The sequence below is a fragment of the Patiria miniata genome, unplaced genomic scaffold (assembly GCF_015706575.1).
Source record: "Patiria miniata isolate m_02_andy unplaced genomic scaffold, ASM1570657v1 HiC_scaffold_24, whole genome shotgun sequence".
Lineage (NCBI taxonomy): Eukaryota > Metazoa > Echinodermata > Asteroidea > Valvatida > Asterinidae > Patiria > Patiria miniata.
Genome location: NW_024037063.1, coordinates 14,081,648 through 14,101,091, shown reverse-complemented (window position 1 = coordinate 14,101,091; position 19,444 = coordinate 14,081,648). Strand labels below are relative to the sequence as shown.

The 19,444-nt window shown below is 39.6% G+C and overlaps 1 protein-coding gene across 1 annotated transcript; it reads left to right on the top strand.

The window, feature by feature from the left end:
* Positions 1-3,962: 3,962 nt before the first annotated feature.
* LOC119732194 lies at positions 3,963-15,311 on the top strand. Its single transcript, XM_038205618.1, has 9 exons — positions 3,963-4,666; positions 9,284-9,468; positions 10,196-10,327; positions 11,013-11,189; positions 11,767-11,923; positions 12,417-12,825; positions 13,124-13,241; positions 14,091-14,141; positions 14,517-15,311. Exons 1-9 carry the CDS (start codon positions 4,150-4,152, stop codon positions 14,934-14,936), a joined length of 2,166 nt encoding a protein of 721 aa, XP_038061546.1. The 5' UTR covers positions 3,963-4,149; the 3' UTR covers positions 14,937-15,311.
* The last annotated feature ends 4,133 nt before the right edge of the window (positions 15,312-19,444 follow it).

The following is a 19,444-nucleotide window of genomic DNA, read 5'->3' as shown; positions in this document are numbered from 1 at the left end:
TCAAAATCTAGGATATGAAAGCCAAATTCATAAGCTTTCTTTTAGTACAAGAATCATTCAAATCACTCATGTACTTTTCAAGTTACAGAATTTAAACAACCACCGTTTTAAAGTTCTGTCCACGGATCACAAAAAGGTAAGTGTTCTTTCAGCAAAACGAAAGCAAATCACATATGGATGTGTGTGAATTGTTTTCGTTTTGCTGAAAGAACGCACACCTTTTTTTGTGAACCGTGGACAGAACCATAAAACGGTGGTTGTGTTTAAAATTCTGTAACTTGAAAATTACATGAGTGATTTGAATGATTCTTGTACTAAAACAGTAAAAGAAGCTTATGAATTGGGCTTTCATATCCTAGATTTTGAAAGTGCTACATGCAGAACTTCACTAAAACAATGGTCCCGACATCTGGGTTTCGTTTGTTTTACTCACCCTGTAGAACCCTGTCACTTCACATGGGGCTCAATATAGTGCTGCAGCGCCCACTGCAGCGTACTGGATTTGCAGGCAGATTTGGTAAAGTTGCTAGCAAACAATGCCAAGGTTTGGTGTTCAAATGACATTTATTTCAAACCAGCAAACCAGCTTGTTATTCATGTGTAAAGTTTTAAATTATTCTACACAGATGTCATCAACAGTTATAATAAACCATTGTACTGTAGCGTGCAAAACGAGTCTCCCACACAATGTACTTTTTTACTCGTTGTCAGTCTCAATTATAAATTCCTGAACTCCTGATCCAATCTTACAAAGCCAATCTGATCAATTTTATGCATGTGAACTTACTTTTAATGGACTTCATACATTAATTGTAGATGTGCTGTATCACCTATTTATGAGCAGTGTTGTGGTCCGGTCACATATAAATTAAAAGTCAATAGACCTATTGTAGCGGTACGCCATTAAGGAGGTCCGCTCAAATGATTAGATTCAAGGACGCCAAGGACAAATCAAGACAAACAGAAACAAATCAAAACAGGAGTCAAATTATGCTTGGTCTCATGAACTTGTTCACAAAAATCGATTACAATAGTTTAAATTAACACATAATCTCAATTTGAACTCACAAAAAAACTGTTACAAAAGTATTGATAAGATAATAGATCAGTTTCTAGCTCTATAAATTGTGACACAGTTGCCAATGATAAAATATATTAAATCAAAAAGTTTGTATTACTAAAGTTCCCAGATTCAAAGTGAGGTTCATAAGATTCTCCGGTTCCTAATATTCTTGGTTCTAATATTTTAATCAGGTTCCCCGAACGCCTGGCCAGTGTACGGCCGTGTAGTGAACTAGGCCTCCAAATTGCACCTGACATGAAACAGTCGTATTGCAATAAATCAACATGTGACACACGGTGATTAAAACTTTGAGAATGCAAAGACTAATTCACCCCAAAATCACTCCTTTTGTCAACATGAAATAAACTAACACCTATCCCAGCGGTAGCAGAGAACTTGCATTGTGACATTAGAATGTAAAGAAAATACAAATTTCGCTCATTTGAAACTAAAATGTTGGTTTTCAAGCACAAATCTATGCACACGATACTCACACTTTGGTGTGCATGCAGAAAAGGGATGGTATTCGCGCGTTCACGGCACAGAGTGCGCGTTTGTATACATTTTTCTGGGCTGTGTGCCAATTGTACGGTGCCTCGTAAAAGACGTCTCACCCACTACACTAAGACATCTGACGTCACGCTTTTTTTACTGTACGCTTTCCTTTGGGAGCCAGGTAGGGACTAGTCTGAGTATCACCCGTTATCAACGGAGCCAAGTCCTGTATAACCTCTGTTATATCTAGACATGCAGATATATGCAAGCCGCGCGCCAGCCAATCAGAGTCGACTTCACTAAATCGTGACGTCATTTCATTCCCAAATCAGGACTAAATGGTTTGATTGGTACATTCGAATGCAGTGTTTTGTAATACAACAGCCGGGCGCAATATCGCGTAACATGATACAGAGCGCGTGACAATTTTTTTTTATCCACTGTCTATGATGCGCAACGGGTGAATGACCAAAGACCCAATATAGAAAGCGCTCGCTAATTGGTCAAAATCTAGGAGGTCAAGAGGCAGGGTCTTGCCTAATTAATCAGTGAATCTGTTCACGCATAATAGAGACGAGAGCCAAGCGTCCCACCTGGCTCCCATAGGAAAGCGTACATGTAAACAAAGCGTGACGTCATTATGTATTCGGTTTATTCACGAGCTCTGTCAAAAATAACAAGGGATGAACAACAACGGAACACCTTTGTGACGGTACGTGTGAACGAGACTTGAAACTCGATTACAATGTACTTGTGATCCACTTGAGATTGAACTTGTGGTAGAGTTGTGATGGACTCGACTAGAACACTACATACAAAAGCAGTGACAAAAGCCAAGTGCACACAGGCTCTTGCTTTGGTACAGAGTGCAGCCGCACACAAAACGAATTTCATCCGAGTGTACAAAGGAATGCACCTAAGCTGTGAGGGGAGGGGGGTTAAGGGTCTAACACCACCCCCCCCCCCCCCCCCCCCCCATTGGGCCACAAAAAGGAAAATTCTGCCGAAAACACAAATGCCTACTAACCCCCCCCCCCCCCCCCCCTCAGACAGCTAATCCCCCCCCCCCCCCAACACACAGATAATCCCTCCCCGAACAAACCCCCTTATGATTTTTTTCACCGAGGCCGTTGTAATGCCAGGTTGGTATTTTGCTTTAATTATATACCCCCAAAAAATGTCAATGTGACATTGGCTACGGCTTGTAATTACGCACAAGTTCATGGAAACGGCTAAAATTTCTTCCACTTCCCCTGCTATACTTATAACACAGGCCAGTCACCAGCAGTCAGATCATAATGTCAAGCAAGCACTGTGATTAGTCAAACTCAGTCAACAGACCATGAACAGACAAAGCAGGCAAGTTGTGGGCACAGCTGGCTTATCAATCGCCACACAAGTACAGCACACGCACAGTCACTACACAACTTTTAACTCACTGTGCCCGTGATGGAGTACGTATCCAGCTTTGGAGGTTGGGGGGGGGCAACCGCACATCCGAAATGTAGACATGTGTTGTTGTTTTTTTCCGGACACTTGGCACCTGTAAAATCAAAAAGCGAAGGGGGGGATGCTGGGCTGGTACCCACCTTCCAAATGGGGGCGCTCTTCACAACTGACCATTATTATGCAAATTGCAAACTATATAATCATTTTCACGGCGCATTGTAATGGGTTTGAGCGTTTTTTCTTTTGGGGGATTGATGTCAGAACTCTTTGACCATTTATTGAAAATTGTTGCTTAACACAAAATGTGAAAAAAATCCGCCAGAGAGGGCAGAGTGCCCCCTCTTATAGTTTTCTATCAAGCGTTTCTTTATATAAAGCCTTACTATAATTGGATAAACAACAAAAGGCTGAATACCCAGTGGAGGTCCTAGCTTGTGGGGGTTTCTCTCGTTTGTCCGTGCCGGGGAGTGTCTCCCTGAAAAGTACAGTTTTGTAAGACAAAGGGGGATTGACAGTGCGTATCGTTGGTTTTATTGGAGTGCCATGATCACAGTTACGGTGCTCGCGGCTCATGTGTCAATGGTTCGAGCCCTGTCGGGGAACATGGTGGCAAGATACTTTACAACAATTGCCTCTTTAAACCCAGGAGCCTAAACGGGTATACTTTTGAGGATAAAGACCTGAATGCACAACTCTCTAGTTATAGCTGCTGCAGAAAGCTGGTCTCACGGCCTGACGAGTAGGGGTACATATAATTGTGAAGCGCTTTCAGACCTTGGTCCCAACGCAATATAAGCACTGCATTATTATAGCAGCCTGCACATGTCATGTCATTTTTCCCAACTGTGAAGTTTGAGTGTACGTCAGGTTCACTGCATCACAAAGTATAGTTATTTTTGTTTGACGTGCGGAACAGAAAATAACAAAAGACAGGGAACAGTGGTTAGTGTAATATTATGAGCCACACTAGTATATGTTTCAGTGAAGCGTCGCCATTAACTGCTACGCAATACAAGGCGGAAACAAAATGTGTGCGTTTTATTTGAGTCGGAAGTAGAGGTTCCGTCAGAACGTCACATTCACGTTCCCAAGGGGGAAATTAATTATATGCGAGCAGTACTGAACTTGTTGCGGTTGTTTAAATGAGCAGTGTTCCCCGACCCCCGGTCAGACGGACGAGATCTGACGTGAAGGAGTACACACCACCGGGGCCGCGGACCATGGCCAACAATCAGCCGAGCGCGGGACCGAGCATGGGTCACGGTTTCTTGAAGAATTGGACTCCGCCTCCGGAGAACCATATGCCTCCAGGCTATTCCGTTTATAAGGAGAGGCGGGAACAACCCGACCCAGAGCCCCCGGGTCCTCCCAAGCCTCCGGAGGAGTTCCCCGCCAAGCTGACTCTCAAGTTGGAGGCCGAGGATAGGGACACGGACCTGGCCCGGATCTGCAGCGATGCCCTGCATGAGCTGCCGCAGATGGTCAAGGTTGGGGAGAAGTTCTCGGTGAAAGGGAACGACGTGCAGTTGGAGAAGGGAGAATCGCTGTTGCTTCTCTTCGTAGCGGAGCTACCTCGGGTGCATGCCGTGGATACTACGAATGGGAAAGAAGTATGGCTACCTGTGCACGCCGAACAGTTGTACGAGACACTTCCGATAGGTAGGAATTATAAATAATCATTATAAAGATTGCATTTTGCATTTTTGAAAAAAAATCCCGCCAGGGTCAAAATGTCATTCTCTCTTTACTTTATTAAATAAATTCTAGATTTACTATTTAATAAAAACGCCAACAACCGCATGCCATCTGATGATGATGAATCGCATCGATTTAAACAATAAGAGATATTTTGTTGTTGTTTGTTTCTATGGTTATTTTTTTTTGGGGGGGGGGGAGATTTTGTGATAGAAATGCATTTTGATACCTGTGGTCGTTAATGCGACAGAAAATGTGCTCAACTTTCAATTTTGATTCAAGTTTTCCATCATAAAGTTATGCAGGCTATATAGGCCTAATTACGCCTAACATTTTTTTAAAACTTTTGATAGGAATGAATTTTCAAGCACAAAGAGTCTAAAATCAGAGCAATGACATACGATTACACTATACAGGGTTATGTTGAGACTTCATTAATTTTTTTTTCACACTTTACCTGGTTTCAAAGGATACACTTTTTGAACTTTCGACTTCAATTTGGGTCGTTCCCCGCAATTTTCAAAATGTGTTCAACTGATCTGTTCATATAATTTTCATGCCTAGGACTTTATTCTGAGTAATTTTTTATTAATAAGATAGCGAGTGGACAAATACAGAATATCGTATATATTATAACCACTTTTTTTTCTATTGGTGAAAATGTCCACGTTGCCCGATCCCAAAATTGAATATACCACGGAGTACACATGTCATAAACAAAAAGCTGCTGCTGCGCGCTATTTCCATCCACTGTAAGCCCGAAAGCCTGACGAAACCTATAGAGCGGAGACAATGAGAAGAAATTACAGTTTTTAGAGGTGGGAAGAAAAGCCCAGAAGAATATTCTGGGGAAAACCCACGGAATCAGATAGTGACTGAAAACCTAATCCACATATTGGCCCAGCAGGCGGGATTCAAAACCGGGTCTGGCGGTGGAAGGCGGGGAAAGCGTACAGCTACGCCAACTTCAATCTCCAAATAGGAGCGCTACTTTTTGTGTTTCCATCAAACATTTCGAAAACCTCTACTTCGCGGTGTTTTGCATCTCAGGTTTAAAAGGGGGAAATTCATGGTACACTCTTCAAGCAATAGTGTCAACATGGATTCTATTCACACTCCAAGGACGTGTGTGAATTTATGTGAATTAATGTGAATATACCGATCGTTTCAGTTTCAGTTTCGTACATTTCCGTTCAGCGCGGATTTTCTAGCCAATATAATGCCGACATCAATTTATTTAACTGATTTCCAATTGCATCCATCATCAGCTGACTCTATAAATAACATATCTTGTCAAGTTGTACAATTTTCTTTCAATGATAAGTCCAATTCCAATCATTTTTTTGAGAGTGTAGCATTACTAGGAAACAATGCAGGGAATTCTACATGAATCGCCCATCAATTTACAACGCTATAATTTGCAGGGGGGGGGGGAACAACTTATTTTCCGAATGATGGAAACAAAAATCCATTGTCTTCTCAATTTCATTCAAATGAACAAAATCCATGGCGTTGGTTGTAATGGTAAACACATTCATAAGATTTTCTTAGTCACAGGGCAACATGCATTGTCTTCGAAGTTTGAAGCGCGAACGAGTGCTAATTCAGTGCACGTACAAAAACATACACAAAGTACGTTTGTACTTTTCGTTATGGCATAAACAAACAAAATATATTCTACAACAAATACGTTTTGGCTTTATAAACGGAAGTACATAGCCAGTGCAAGACATTGGATTTCGCCACCAAAGCAGGTTTATTCACAAAGAGTCATCGGTGTATTAATGTTATGTGCTGACATAACATAGGAAACATACGGGAAAAAACAAAAATATTTATGTTCACAACCAAGGTGATTGTACCCAACGATCTATTCATAGCTAGTTCTCTGAAATTCTCTTATAGGCCTACACGGAAATTAAACGTTGTGAGGTTTTTTGGTTTTTCTTTTGCTATCATGTTCCTGCTCATGCTAATGGTCTTGTGACAATTGTGTAAACAAACAGTACAGTCGAAGGCAATAAGAGCACTTTTCAACTACGAGCAGGAAATTATTGTTTTTTCGAAAACAATACTCAGTTCCATTGTTTAAGTTTTGTTACTTTGTTTTTTACCGACGTAAAAACAATTTTAATACTTACATGTATTCAAGGGCGGATCCAGAACAAAAAGTGGGTCCAATTTTTTTTTTTGATTCTAGATGCTCTGTGGTGCGATCTGAGGCAATTCCTGCCCACTTTGACCAACTTTTTTGTAGAAAAAGATGGTGGTGTACGCAGTGCCTGCCTTTATTGCGACGTCACTTAAAAAAAGTTGGGTTCGTTTGGGGGTTTTTTCCGTTGCCCCCCCCCCCCCCCCGATCCGACCTTACATGTATTTATTATAGTTCATGTATTTATTATAGTTTTATTATATTTTAATTATTAAATATTACACTTTTTTTGATAACGTTTTTGCACAACGCTTTGCTTGATTTGTTGAAAGAGTATAAAATTGGCGATAAGGAGAGATTTAGGCGTGCAGAAATGTTTGCATACAACACTTCGAAGGGGCAATGTGTATCACTCAGCATGTATGAAATAAATCAACGTTTATATGAGCCAGTGTCGCGTCGGCTCAAGATAAAAATTTCCATCAAACATAAAATTCTCTCGGATATCATTGCGTAAATCAGACGGATTGCATATGTAAAACATATATCACTTCAACTTTCAGACTCTTAAAAATGTCCACTTTCCGGCACCTGATTAGGGCTCATTGCAGAGGACCTTGGGTAAAAGGCGTGGGAACATACACAAAAGATGAAAACCTGTGAAAAAAAAATCCCAGACTTTACGTGAACTTCAACAAATAAGTACCATGAACATGCAGGAGGAAACCATTTCTCATTCAGAGAATGAAATGAGGCATAAACTGTTCCCTAACACGATTGCAGCCATGAACAAGGGCGAAGTTCACAAAACAGAATTCGTAACAATAGTCGCCATACACTGATATTGGTTTAGGCCTATATAGGTATGAATACAAGCTGTCTACACGGAAGTACATCTGTGAAAAAGAAAATCCCACACGAGTTATACACGACGTCGTCGATAAATATTATATTTTATTACATTCTTGTAATTTTGGATTGATTCATACTTTTGACAAGTTGTTATTTTCTGTTGAAAGAAAGAAAATATATATTTCCTAACATATTCCTCATTGTTTCAAATTGCAGTTTAATATCACAATATCATTTCGCTGTGTTCGAAGATTTTAATTAAAGATGTATTTCCCGTGCTATTTCGACACATCGAAAAATATGGGTTTTTTCCAAAGGCTTTTTTCCTGGCAATATTAAAATTATAGCTTTTCAATGAGACAAACTTAATCCACCGACGTTTAAATTATTGAATTATTTTTTTGCAAAACTTTAATTATTGCAGACTCAACAATAATTCGTCCCTTGGAAGGTGGGTTCATATACAAATTGAAAATTCATTCAGAAGAAACTGTCAAATTTTCTTAAAGCACATCTTCAGTGTTATGAAGACTCGTTATTTTCATCTCAGTTGTTTAAAAATATAATACTTTCACCTTCCACTTTTGTTATGAGTGACATTTTGTGTGAAACGGAACGTCTTTCGTGTTATTATTGTTTAATATTGAAAGGGGTCCCAAGTACTATTTGTCTCACGAGTAAACAACACAAGGGAAAGATGTTTATCTGTCCAAAGACGTAACAAATATTTTCATAGCTCCAATCCTTTCAAAGAATTAAAAGCGAAAGCTATCATTTAAAAAAAAAATTAAACATTTTTATCGTACAGTTCCAATACGTTTTCATTAAAAGTTATGATAGTGTGACCACATAAAACAGTTACTACCGGTTGTCCCACAAAACATCGGGCATGTTTCCAGTATTCAAATCGTGTCTAATGTATGAGTAGAATAATTGGTCTTCCAAATGCTTTTTAGATGATTTCATTAGGATATTTTGTTAAAAAGATACAGCAATCACAATACGGGACTTAAAAAAACACTTGTGCCTCTTTTTTATTTATCACGTTACAGATCGAAGTCCATGTAGAATAAGTCACACGTTACTCATGAACAAAGGAAACAAACCCTTTGTGTATTTCTGTAACTGTGCTTTCCCACTTTCAAGGAAAGTGGCCCAAGACGATTTTGCAACCATTGAGTTCAATGAAGCATAGCGTTTGTTCCAATGCATCGATTTCAATGAAATAAAGTTTGTGCGGTAGATTGGATATCTGGCTAAAAAAAAAGAGGTAATTTGAAAATATTCCAAAACCCACATGCAATATACCTTTATTGTTAGGTTTTTTGTGGGACAACCTGTATGCATGTCATAGGAATTAATCCATTAAAAAAATATCAACTGAGTGCAAATAGAACAGGTTTTCTCCATGAAGACATCAAAAATCATTTGAAAAGTAACTAGCAATCCTGCAAAATACATAGGTTTTCAAAGTTTACTTTGCTTGCAACACCAGATATAGGCTCATCTTGGATTCACAATTGGGGACCAAGTTTACATCTTTATACTACTAGAACTACTTTTTTTTTCCTTTCTAGATCCTCGTCTGGATGACAAACTATACACGGGGGTCACTGCCATGATGAACAGCAACCCCATGCCGTGTATAGTACGCGTACTGGAGGGCTATGGGTCTGATGACTACACAGAATGCGTGGATCAAGAGGACGTCATACGCCTCAGCCACATCGAGGAGAAAGTTCGAAGATATAGCAAAGAAAGAGTGCGTGTCCTTATGTCTGAGCTTGGTTAAGGGTTGGGGTAACAGAGATAGGGGCAGAGAGGGTAGGATTATTCAGAAGAGGGAGGGAATCATGGGTGGAGTTACTAGTTGGGGTTGAGTTGGGATAAAGGGTAGTATCGGGGATGATCTGAGATCAGCTTTGGTTAATTGTGAGGTCTTGGGTGGTGGATCGGTACCATGACTGGGGTTGGCACAGGGGCTCCGGTGGGGTAATTATATCGCTGATACAGCGTGATGAATGGGCTTCCGTGGCTGGGGTAGGGTTATCTTGAAAGGGGATGGTAAGATTGTTTTGGGTAGCTGATGGGTAGGGTGCAGGAGCTGGGGTAGAGTTTACAGCCCTGTAGGCGGTGGTATAGGATTATCAGCAATGGGACCCGAGTAGGATTATCATGGATATGACAGGTACAGTCTGTTATCAGGGGAAAGCGGATACAGTCTAGGCTGGGTTATCAGGTACAGGGGTTTGTCAAGATGAATTAAGATGGGATAGGGCCAGAGCTGAGTTGCAGGTTGGTTGGGATAAGGCCGGATTGGGAACAGGGGCTGGTTGAAGAATATTAGGCATAGGGGCTGGGTAGCCCTGGGGTATGTTTTTAAAATGTAGGTCTGGTAACGGTTATAAGATTAAACAAACCGTTTAAAATAGCAAAGACCATAATGACCAAATGTAAGTCTTGTATTCATTCTCTTGATTTCCCCGTAGATTCTGATTGCGCAAAATCAGATAGGTCACCGACTTGAGCTCCACAAAGACATGGATTGTGCCCACTTCACCACTATGATGTCCGCACTGTTCCTGCACATGTCCGAACTCACTGGGCTGCCTTTCCCACAGGTGAAAAATAAAGAGAATGAATTACTATCAGAGAGATCTTCGTGCCATTAGTATTAATTAATACAGTCTGTCTAAAAAAAAATGCAAACAAATATAACAGAATGCCAGACGTAGAATGCTTAAAAGATCCACCTTTCAACTTTAAAATGAGGCATCAACGTTCAAATCTGATAATTTTTGACCGAATTATGTGTCATTTCCCAAGAGAGGTCAAATTGACCATGGGACCAAGTTTTTTCAGTGTACTGTCTTTTTTTTAAGTGGAAATGTGTATCTTTCAAACCATACCTATATTATCTAAGTTGGATACGCATTCTAGGTCTGGCACTCCATTATATTTTGTTTGAATTTTTTTTAAAGACACATAGGCCATCAGCCTCGGTCCAAAATTTTGGCCACCGATGTTAAATGAGGGGAATAATCATCATAGCGATTTTTGGCAAGGTATACACCTCCAGAGTTGGAAAATATGTGATAGCATTGCAGCGGTGGCAGCTTTTGGGGTGTTATCACCTGTTTGGTTTTTTTCCAAAATGTCCATCGAAATGCTTGTTACCACTCTAGGGGCGGTATACCTTGTGCATGCGCACTATAATCATTAATGCCCTGATTTGATACTGACCAAACCCCCAGGCTGATGGTCTAACACTGTAGATTACCCTTTTGAATTTGTGTTCTTTTGCAGCGAGTGCGCGTAGTTGAGGAAACCAACTTTGAGAAGCGCAAACCCAAGGAAGAGAAGGTCTTCAAGTTGTTGTCTTTTAAGAATGACCTGCAGGTGATTGCCACGCGATCCAGGAAGCCAGGCCTGCTCTCAATTCCACTCTCTGTGCCTATTTCCCTCCACACAACTTCTTTCAAGGTATGTCATCCAATTCCTCTGTACCAACGTTCAGATTTTTTTGTATTTTGTATAAGGTGTACAAACTTTAACATGATGTACAGAAAAATGTCGACAAATTCAGCAATTTCAGTAAGGTGAAATAGTTTGATGGCAAATTCAACCATACATCACACCTGATCCGAATTGACCTATGGCGGTAGAATCGCGTTAGAATCGCGTTAGAATCGCGTCAACGCAGCTTGTGAATAATGTCCAATAACATGATATTCAAATGGACGCGGAACGCGCAACATCTGAGACAAACAAAACTTAGCGTACACAAATTCCATAGGGTTGTCTAAGGGGCGTGGCTAACTCCCAAACGGCGATGGGTCAATTTCGTGGAACTGCTAAGCAAAATACATGTATATTGCTTTAAGCACAGATTGTCTGAGAACAAGTCACAAGCAATCTACATGGCATGGCATCTTAGCTGGTAACCTGTTGCTGCTCAGCTCTTCTTTTTTTGCTGAACAAATTGTATGTAATTAGCATCTCCATGAGTTTCTTCTTGGAGGGCATGATCGAATGGCTCCTTTTTTAAATCTATCTTTAGGACAAGACTGTCCAATCCTGTCTTCCGCCCTTGTTTCCCCCTGTCAATCTCACCTGGGGTGTCCGGGAGTTCGGCAGGCCCACTCTGCCCGAACCGCTCAGAGAAATTAGCCAGCCCCTACCCGAACCACTCCGTGGATGGCTGGAAAGCTTTGAAGGTAAATTGGTCGATAACAGGTTTGAGCTAAACTTAGGGATTAGACATTTGCTTGGTATTTATATTCAAGCTCACATAGATTTAAGTAATACTGTCTGATATTAAAGATATACAGTTCAGTGAACCATTTCAACACATTTTCTTTATCCGGACATCGTCCAAACAAAATGTCACAAACAAACACACAATTACTTCTGAAGATCAAGTCCGTTACCCTCCACAAAAGTAACATCATCCACTTCAAACTTTCAGTCTAGAACCCTGAATTCTCTTCGATCTCAACATTCTCCTTTACGTAGTACAATGGAGCAATTTCAGTCAAGTGGCTTGCTTGGAAACAAGACAACCGTGTCAATCTGCAGCCTGGAAACTTTCATACTTTGGAAGAAGCTTTTACCCCCCCCCCCCCCCCCCACCAAAAAAAAGGAAGAGCATTGACATAACTGGCTGGTTTGAATGACTTAAGTTCAGGTTTTTTCTTCATTCATTTTTAGGAAAGGAGCGTATTTGCAAAGTGGCCAAAGTCTCCAAGGAAGACTTGATAAGGGATCTCAAGGAGATGACCAACTACACCAAGGACCTGACCAACAGAATTGCCTTCCTGGATCAGGTCGACAAACCACTCATCCCGACTCGTGACAAGCCTGTGGCACCGCCAAGACCCACTTCCAAACCGTTAACGTACAGGTCTCTCCCTCCAAAACCTGTAAAGCCTGTTGTTTGTTCCCCAAAGCCCACCCATAAGGCCAGCCCTAAGCCCAGCCCTAAGCCCAGCCCTAAGCCCAGCCCTAAGCCCAAACCTCGTAGCTTCTCTTCACCGGAGCAGCCCAGTGACTCCTTGTTGAACAAGCGTAGAGTCAGTACTGGTGATGGTTATGAGGTTCCTGATGTATTTGCAGGCAGGTGAGTCATGGCAGCAATATCACTGACCACCGAATCCTGGGTTATTCCCAAGCTTTTATGGATCTTCCTATGTGATGGAAGATGGATGCTATATTTTAAAGAGGCGTGCATGGAACATAAATGCATACATCTTCTCATTTTCCATGCTTTTGGCTCTGTACAATAATCCTGAGCAAAAGCAACCAAAGACTTTTTTGTTTGTTTCTGGACTCAAAGGGGTGCCCCACTCACAAGTTTCTTGTACAAAAAGTTTGGTTTACAAATCTTGATGATCTTTTGGGTTTTCTTTTTGGGACAGTGATATAGAGGAGGAGGAAGGTGATGAATATGAAGTTGTATCAGATGTAATGGACCCTACAAAACCTCTGGATGTAACCAGTCAAGAGCTGAAGAACATACTGCAACGGAAGGAAAAGGTTACTAATCATGCAGAATTCGTTCAGAAGAAATTTAGTCCATGAAAAGTCTAGAGTATTCTTTGTTTCTGTAGTAAACACCAAGAAAATTGAGATACTTACTTACAGTGAATATTTTGGGTTCATACTGTGATGCCCACTTAATGAACTGTTTTTTTTTTCATCATCAAAATCTGTGTTCTGTCGGGCATGAAATCTTGGAAGTCTATCACAAGTCTGCTTGGCTTTTACTTTTAATTGCTCATTTTCCAAAGTTTAGATCTCATTAAAGGTAGAGTACATCATTTGCAGCTATCAAAAAAGTAACTATAACCAAATTATTGTTGAAAAGCTTACTTGGTTTAAATATACCAGTGGCTCTAAACTCCCTGTGAAATTAGTCCTTCTGGCATGCTGTCATTTTTGGAAATTTCCGTTAGTAGTTGCTTTGTAATTGGCCAAATCCGTGAATGGGTGCGCGCAAGCGTTGACACAACGCACACACATGCGTCTTTGATACTATTCGTCAGTTCAGTGCTTGACATCGCGTAGCTGCAGTCAGCTGAATGAGAACGTGTTCCGGATGCTGATTTCGGGCACAATTTAAATATGACTCGGCAACTTTTGAATTGAAATCGAGATCCTAGAATATTATTTTCTCGGAACATACAGCATTCACAGAGCTAAAACTTCATCAGGTTAGTTGTTAAGCACCCATCTTCAGATTTTGAGCACTTTTGTTGCTTCAAACGAAACAAATGCACAAATGACAAATGATCTACTCTACCTTTAAAACAAACTAAGGCACTATCCATCTGAAACCTTGGAACCTGTGGTAAACAAAACATCTTGCTAAATATTCCATTGCAGAAAATAGCCACACTGAAGGAAGAAAATGAACAACTGAAGGAGAAATGCGAGGTTTGTACAATTGAGTAACCATCATTAACAGCTGTACCTACAAAGCAAGTAAATTATGTATGATATAATTATTGCACACATGATATGATATATATCGCAATTTACTTGTTCTGATATTTATAGTATAAGTGTCAAATTATCTTGTTTAAAGATTAATTCAGAACATTTTTGGCTGCAATGTTGGTGAGCATCAAGTGGAATAAAAATAGATACCAATGAAATGTGAATAGAATCAACATACTTCAGTTTTTGTCTTGTGGCCATTTTACCTTTACAGATTCAACCGTTACTATGTCAGACATCCCCCCCCCAAAAAAAAAAAAAACTGATGTGAATATCCTAATACTAATTTTGGTTTCTTTTGTATTCCGTTAGAAACTCGAAAAAGAAAAGGAGGAGATACGAGTGTCCAACTTCAGAAACATTGATGAGATCAACCGGCTTCAGGCTGAGATTGATCGTGTGTTGGCCAAAAACGATGGCGACATTTACGACTTCATTTCCCCCACCGAGAGGCCCCTACCAACCCTGCCCAGTAGTCCCAATGCGGTCATCTATAACAGCCCTCACGATCTGCTGTCCGAGAAGGTCTTGATGTCTCGCGCCGACATTGAAGGTGTGTCAGACATACTGCGGCAGCTCAACTTGGGTAAGTACGTGGAGAAGTTCAGAGAAGAAGCGGTGGACGGTGCATTACTGGTCACTCTTGACGATTCAGTTTTGAAGGAGGATTTGGGAATGACCGGCTTACATGCACGTAAGTTACTGTTGGAGGTTAAGAAATATACAAAATAGCCTGCTTGAGGGGTTACGCATTTTTCGGGTTACTTTTTTTTTGTGGAAATGATTTCATTTGAAATTGTCATAAAATTTTGTTCATTGCGGTACACTTTGCTAAATAGTCAGTGAATATTTAAGAAACATTATCACATAAATGCTTCCTTTCAGGTGGTTATGCAGGGTTAGGAGTTTACTCAACAAGAGAGGGGTTATTATTTTTGGAGGGGTTGAGCTTAGCATTAAGGTCAGTTATCAAGCGTCAGCAGAAACCTGCAATTAAATTGTTAATGCCTTAGGAAAATATATATACAGGGTGGACCCCAAAAAATGCAACCCTAAAGCATTTGCCTTTTAATAAACAAAGGGATCGTTAAAGCTGAGAGCTTTTTCTTTCAAATAGTGAGAGAAAAAAATCATGTAAATAGCACTTGGGGTTGCTGAGAAAGTGTCAATTATGTAAAAGTAGTCATTTTTCATCCTGTACACAAAACAATTACCACAGTAAGAGATTTTCCAAATTTTTTATTTTACCCTTTCAGGCAAATATGCATTGTAATATACAACATTCCCTTTTGATGTAATTTTCAGGAATGGATGGATTTGGGAGTTAGTATTTTATAGCAGATATTGTATACGCCGACTTGTTAAAAGTTTTGTATTCATACATGTAGATGGTGGGAAACCCAAGAAAAATGTTGTACTTAATAGTCTGGTTCCCTGACCCTACTTTAGACGAAACAGAGCAATTTATAGTCGTCTGGGAATTGTCAAGTCAGGGAACCAGACTAGCTGCATGGCTAATTGCACCCGTTTGCAGACATGTTTACCGATTGCAAACATAATTTGGACTAACTAAATTTGGTAGATTGGGGGCAGTATTTGAAAATAGATGTTTTCCCAACGATGGTCGGCCGACCATTGTTGGAAATTGATAAAAAAAATCCTCTTTTCTTGAAAATGACATTTCACAGGATGCTGGAGACTGTTAGGCACTTACACTCAAGTAAGGTATTTCATCATCATGAAGTAGTTTTGTTTGATGTTTGCTAATGTTGTATATTACTTTTAAATTTAAATAGAAACTGACAAAAAGAACATCTAAAAGCAGAACACTGAACACTCGGCATAAAATTTCAGGTTGTTTCCTCATATCTTGGCTTTTGCATATAAAGCCAGCTATGACAGATTACAAAACAGGAAATGCATTTAAAAATTCACTCCATTTCCTTCCAGCAACATTTGTAATTTAGTGATCAATTTCCTTGATGGAAATGACATTTGACCTTTTTAGTAGTTTCTTAACATTTTTTTTTTATGGCATCTGAAGGTAAATGATTAACTTACACTGCACATGTCTGAAAGGGTATGTAGATAACTAAAAGTGGTTCATTTTTCCTTTCTCGTTAAAGTTTATCATGAAATGAAACATTGTTAGTATTTTCTTTGTTTATATTTTTTATTGTCTGTGATTTGTTTACTGTAAAATTAAAGAACCAACAAGAATTAGAATATATGAGCTTTAGAAGAGAATAATTAGTAATAATAATAAAAAAAAAATTTAAAAAGCGCCAGTATCAGCCTATAAAGGCGCCCATGGCGCTTGAGGAGAAAGTCAAGATAGGATTGTGTGTTGTGAGAGTAAGCTTGTCTGTACAGGTGAGATTTTATGTTTGTCTTAAATGTTGTGATGGATGGAGATGATTTGATAGCCAGAGGGAGTTGGTTCCACACTCAGGCTGATGCTAGATTTGCTGCAAGTTGTATTCAAGAATCAAAATGTGATTTTGCCTAAAGTTTCAGCACGCTCGCATCTTTTTAATCTGTGATGGACACTTCGTTTTAGTGCTGTACTCATTTAAGGAAAGGATAATCATGTGGTGGAGATGAAAATATATTTTTGAGCGTTTTTACTGTCTTTTCTACATTTTGTATATATTAAAGCTCACATGTGTATATAATTTGATGTTTTAGAAAATAAGACTGTTTTGGGAATATTAAAACAATACGTTCATGAAGTTAGTAATTGCTACTTCAAATGCTTTTTATGTAGTGGAAACACGAAGAAGTTTGTCTTACTTCTAAGAAAAAAACTAATTGTTTTTCTTTTTATAAGTTGCCTTCAAGGCTTAATTCACCCGAGGAGTTAGTAAAGAAAAGAGAGAAATACAGACAAATATTCAGACACATGTAATTAATGGTGGCAGTAGTACAAGCACTAGCCATATCCTTAACATAACATTGATTTAATGTGTTTGAAGTGTTAACAAGTACAAGGGCAAGGATGGAGCTATGCAATACATATTTTGCTAACGATTAATAGTGAAATGCTAAATGCGGATGGGTACATCCCACATAGCCCTAGACTTATACCCATCGCCATATCCAAGGGGCATTGGTAAGGCAAAAACAAAAATAGGTTGCGTTGCCCTCATCAAATAGACCGAAACATATGAAAATCTCCTGTACTTTTTTTTTTTTTTTCACTTGAAAAACTTTAACCTTACCATTACTTTTTCTTTGTAATGCCATAATTTTTTCAGTTCATTACAAAACAGACCTAGGTAAATGGTAGAACGGTTTGAATTTACTGTATTTTGTGCATGTAAATGAGGCTGAGGTTTGGGGCATGTGGTGTGATGTACTGCATATATTGTATACATGTACTGTACATGTACATTGTATCGCAATCAAGTACATCTACATGCACAGCACAGTATAGTTGACGCATGCAGTACATTTAGCCTAGACGTTTCGTGTATGTTGGTAGAGGGGAACTGAAGAAGAAAGGGTAGGCCTATATGTGAACTATGTATATCTCCCCTCCCCCCCCAAAAAAAAATCCCTGACCGACCGACCCTCCTTATATTATTCATGCGGGGACATCACATAGGGATGGGTGTGAATTGTTTTCGTTTTGCTGAAAGAACGCACACTTTTTTGTGATCCGTGGACTGAACTTTGAAACGGTGGTTGTGTTTAAAATTCCGTAAATTGGACAGTACATGAGTGATTTGAATGATTCTTGTACTAAAAGAAAGCTTACGAATTGGGCTTTCATGTCGTAGATTTTGAATGTGCTACATGCAGAACTTCACTTAAACGATAGTCCCGACAATTGGGTTTTGCTTTTTTGACTCGCGCTGTACTATAAAGAAAGACTGTGTATGTATGTGTCTGTGTCTTCATGAGTTGTTCAATTGTGAGTTGCTCGACTGCAGAGCAGTCTACAGGCGGCTAAGTCGCCTCTTAGCGTCATTAGAATAATGAAAGTTATATAATTTTTCCAGTTTTTAGTGCCAAGGACTTAATTAAATACTTGATTGATTGATTTTGTTTTGTTTCTGTAAATAATATGGACAATGCAGCAATTAAAAGTACTAGTTTTCCTCTTCCAATTTAGTTTATCTAACTTTTTACCAAGATGTAAATTCTTTTTCACTTTGAGGTTAGTATTTAAAGGATTCCTCCATTTGTTTTGTTTTTTCATAGTCAGGACAAAATGGAACTTTTAAAAATGTAAAAATGTAATATAAGTAAAAAAAAAAAAAAAAAAAAAAAAAACCTGCCTGTATTTGGAGCATGACATGCTAACCAGTGTTAACTTAAAATAAAATTTGCAGCAACACCGTGTAGCAAATGTGTTTTGTGAGTTTGTGGGGTTCTGAAAAGAACCGGGGGGAAACTGAACATCTCGGACAGTATCCGCTCCGTTCACAAGTACCCCCCTCACTGGCAAAGAAGGTACAGTTGGGGGTGACCGACCGACGTCATCTTGCCTGACTGCAATTCATTTGCCGCGAAGCACGGCCACTGCGTGTACATAGTACAAATCCCCTGGTGTACGTGCGTCACGCAGAAGGAACGGTGCACGTCAACCAGTGAAATGTCCCGCCCATGGGACATTGTTGCTAGGTAAAAGGGCGCCCTCTTTTGTCGGCCGCGGAGCCTATACTCTGCCCGTCATCAGGAAGGATGCAACAGTGGAGCCCTAGCTGCACCAAGGGGAGGCTGGATGATCGGTGAGGTGTGTCATAGCACCACTTCACTGTTGGAATCCTTTCAGTCTCCTGATGACGGGCTGAGCATACTCTCCGAAATGTTGAGTTTCCCCTGGTTCTTTTCAGAACCTCACAAACTCACCAAAGACATTTGTCCCAAGGTGCTACCGTAAACCTTATCTGATTGCTATCTTCACCATGCAAACCTTCAAATCTTATCAGTGTTAACTTTACATGAATTGCCACAGAAAAAAAAATCTTAAGTGGAAACAAGAATTGTGTTCAACTTAGTTTTTATTAACTGTACAATTTACAGATGTATTGACCAAAAAAAAAAATCTTATCACTGTCTTAGTTGGAAATCAACAGTGTTGATTACCTTTGATTCTTTAAAGAAACTTTAAGAGGACAACTCAATTTTTACATTTTGTATTACATTGTTAAGACAAAATTACCTAAGACAGCCAGTCACAACATTGTTCAAAAAGGCGAAGTTGACGTTTGTTTTTGATCGATGTCAACAAA

Coding starts and splice junctions, on each gene's coding strand:
- LOC119732194 (XM_038205618.1), top strand. CDS start 4,150: ATGAGCAGTGTTCCCCGACCCCCGGTCAGACGGACGAGATCTGACGTG. Junction 11,924..12,416: donor ATGGCTGGAAAGCTTTGAAG/GTAAATTGGTCG, acceptor ATTCATTTTTAG/GAAAGGAGCGTATTTGCAAA. Junction 12,826..13,123: donor CCTGATGTATTTGCAGGCAG/GTGAGTCATGGC, acceptor TTTTTGGGACAG/TGATATAGAGGAGGAGGAAG.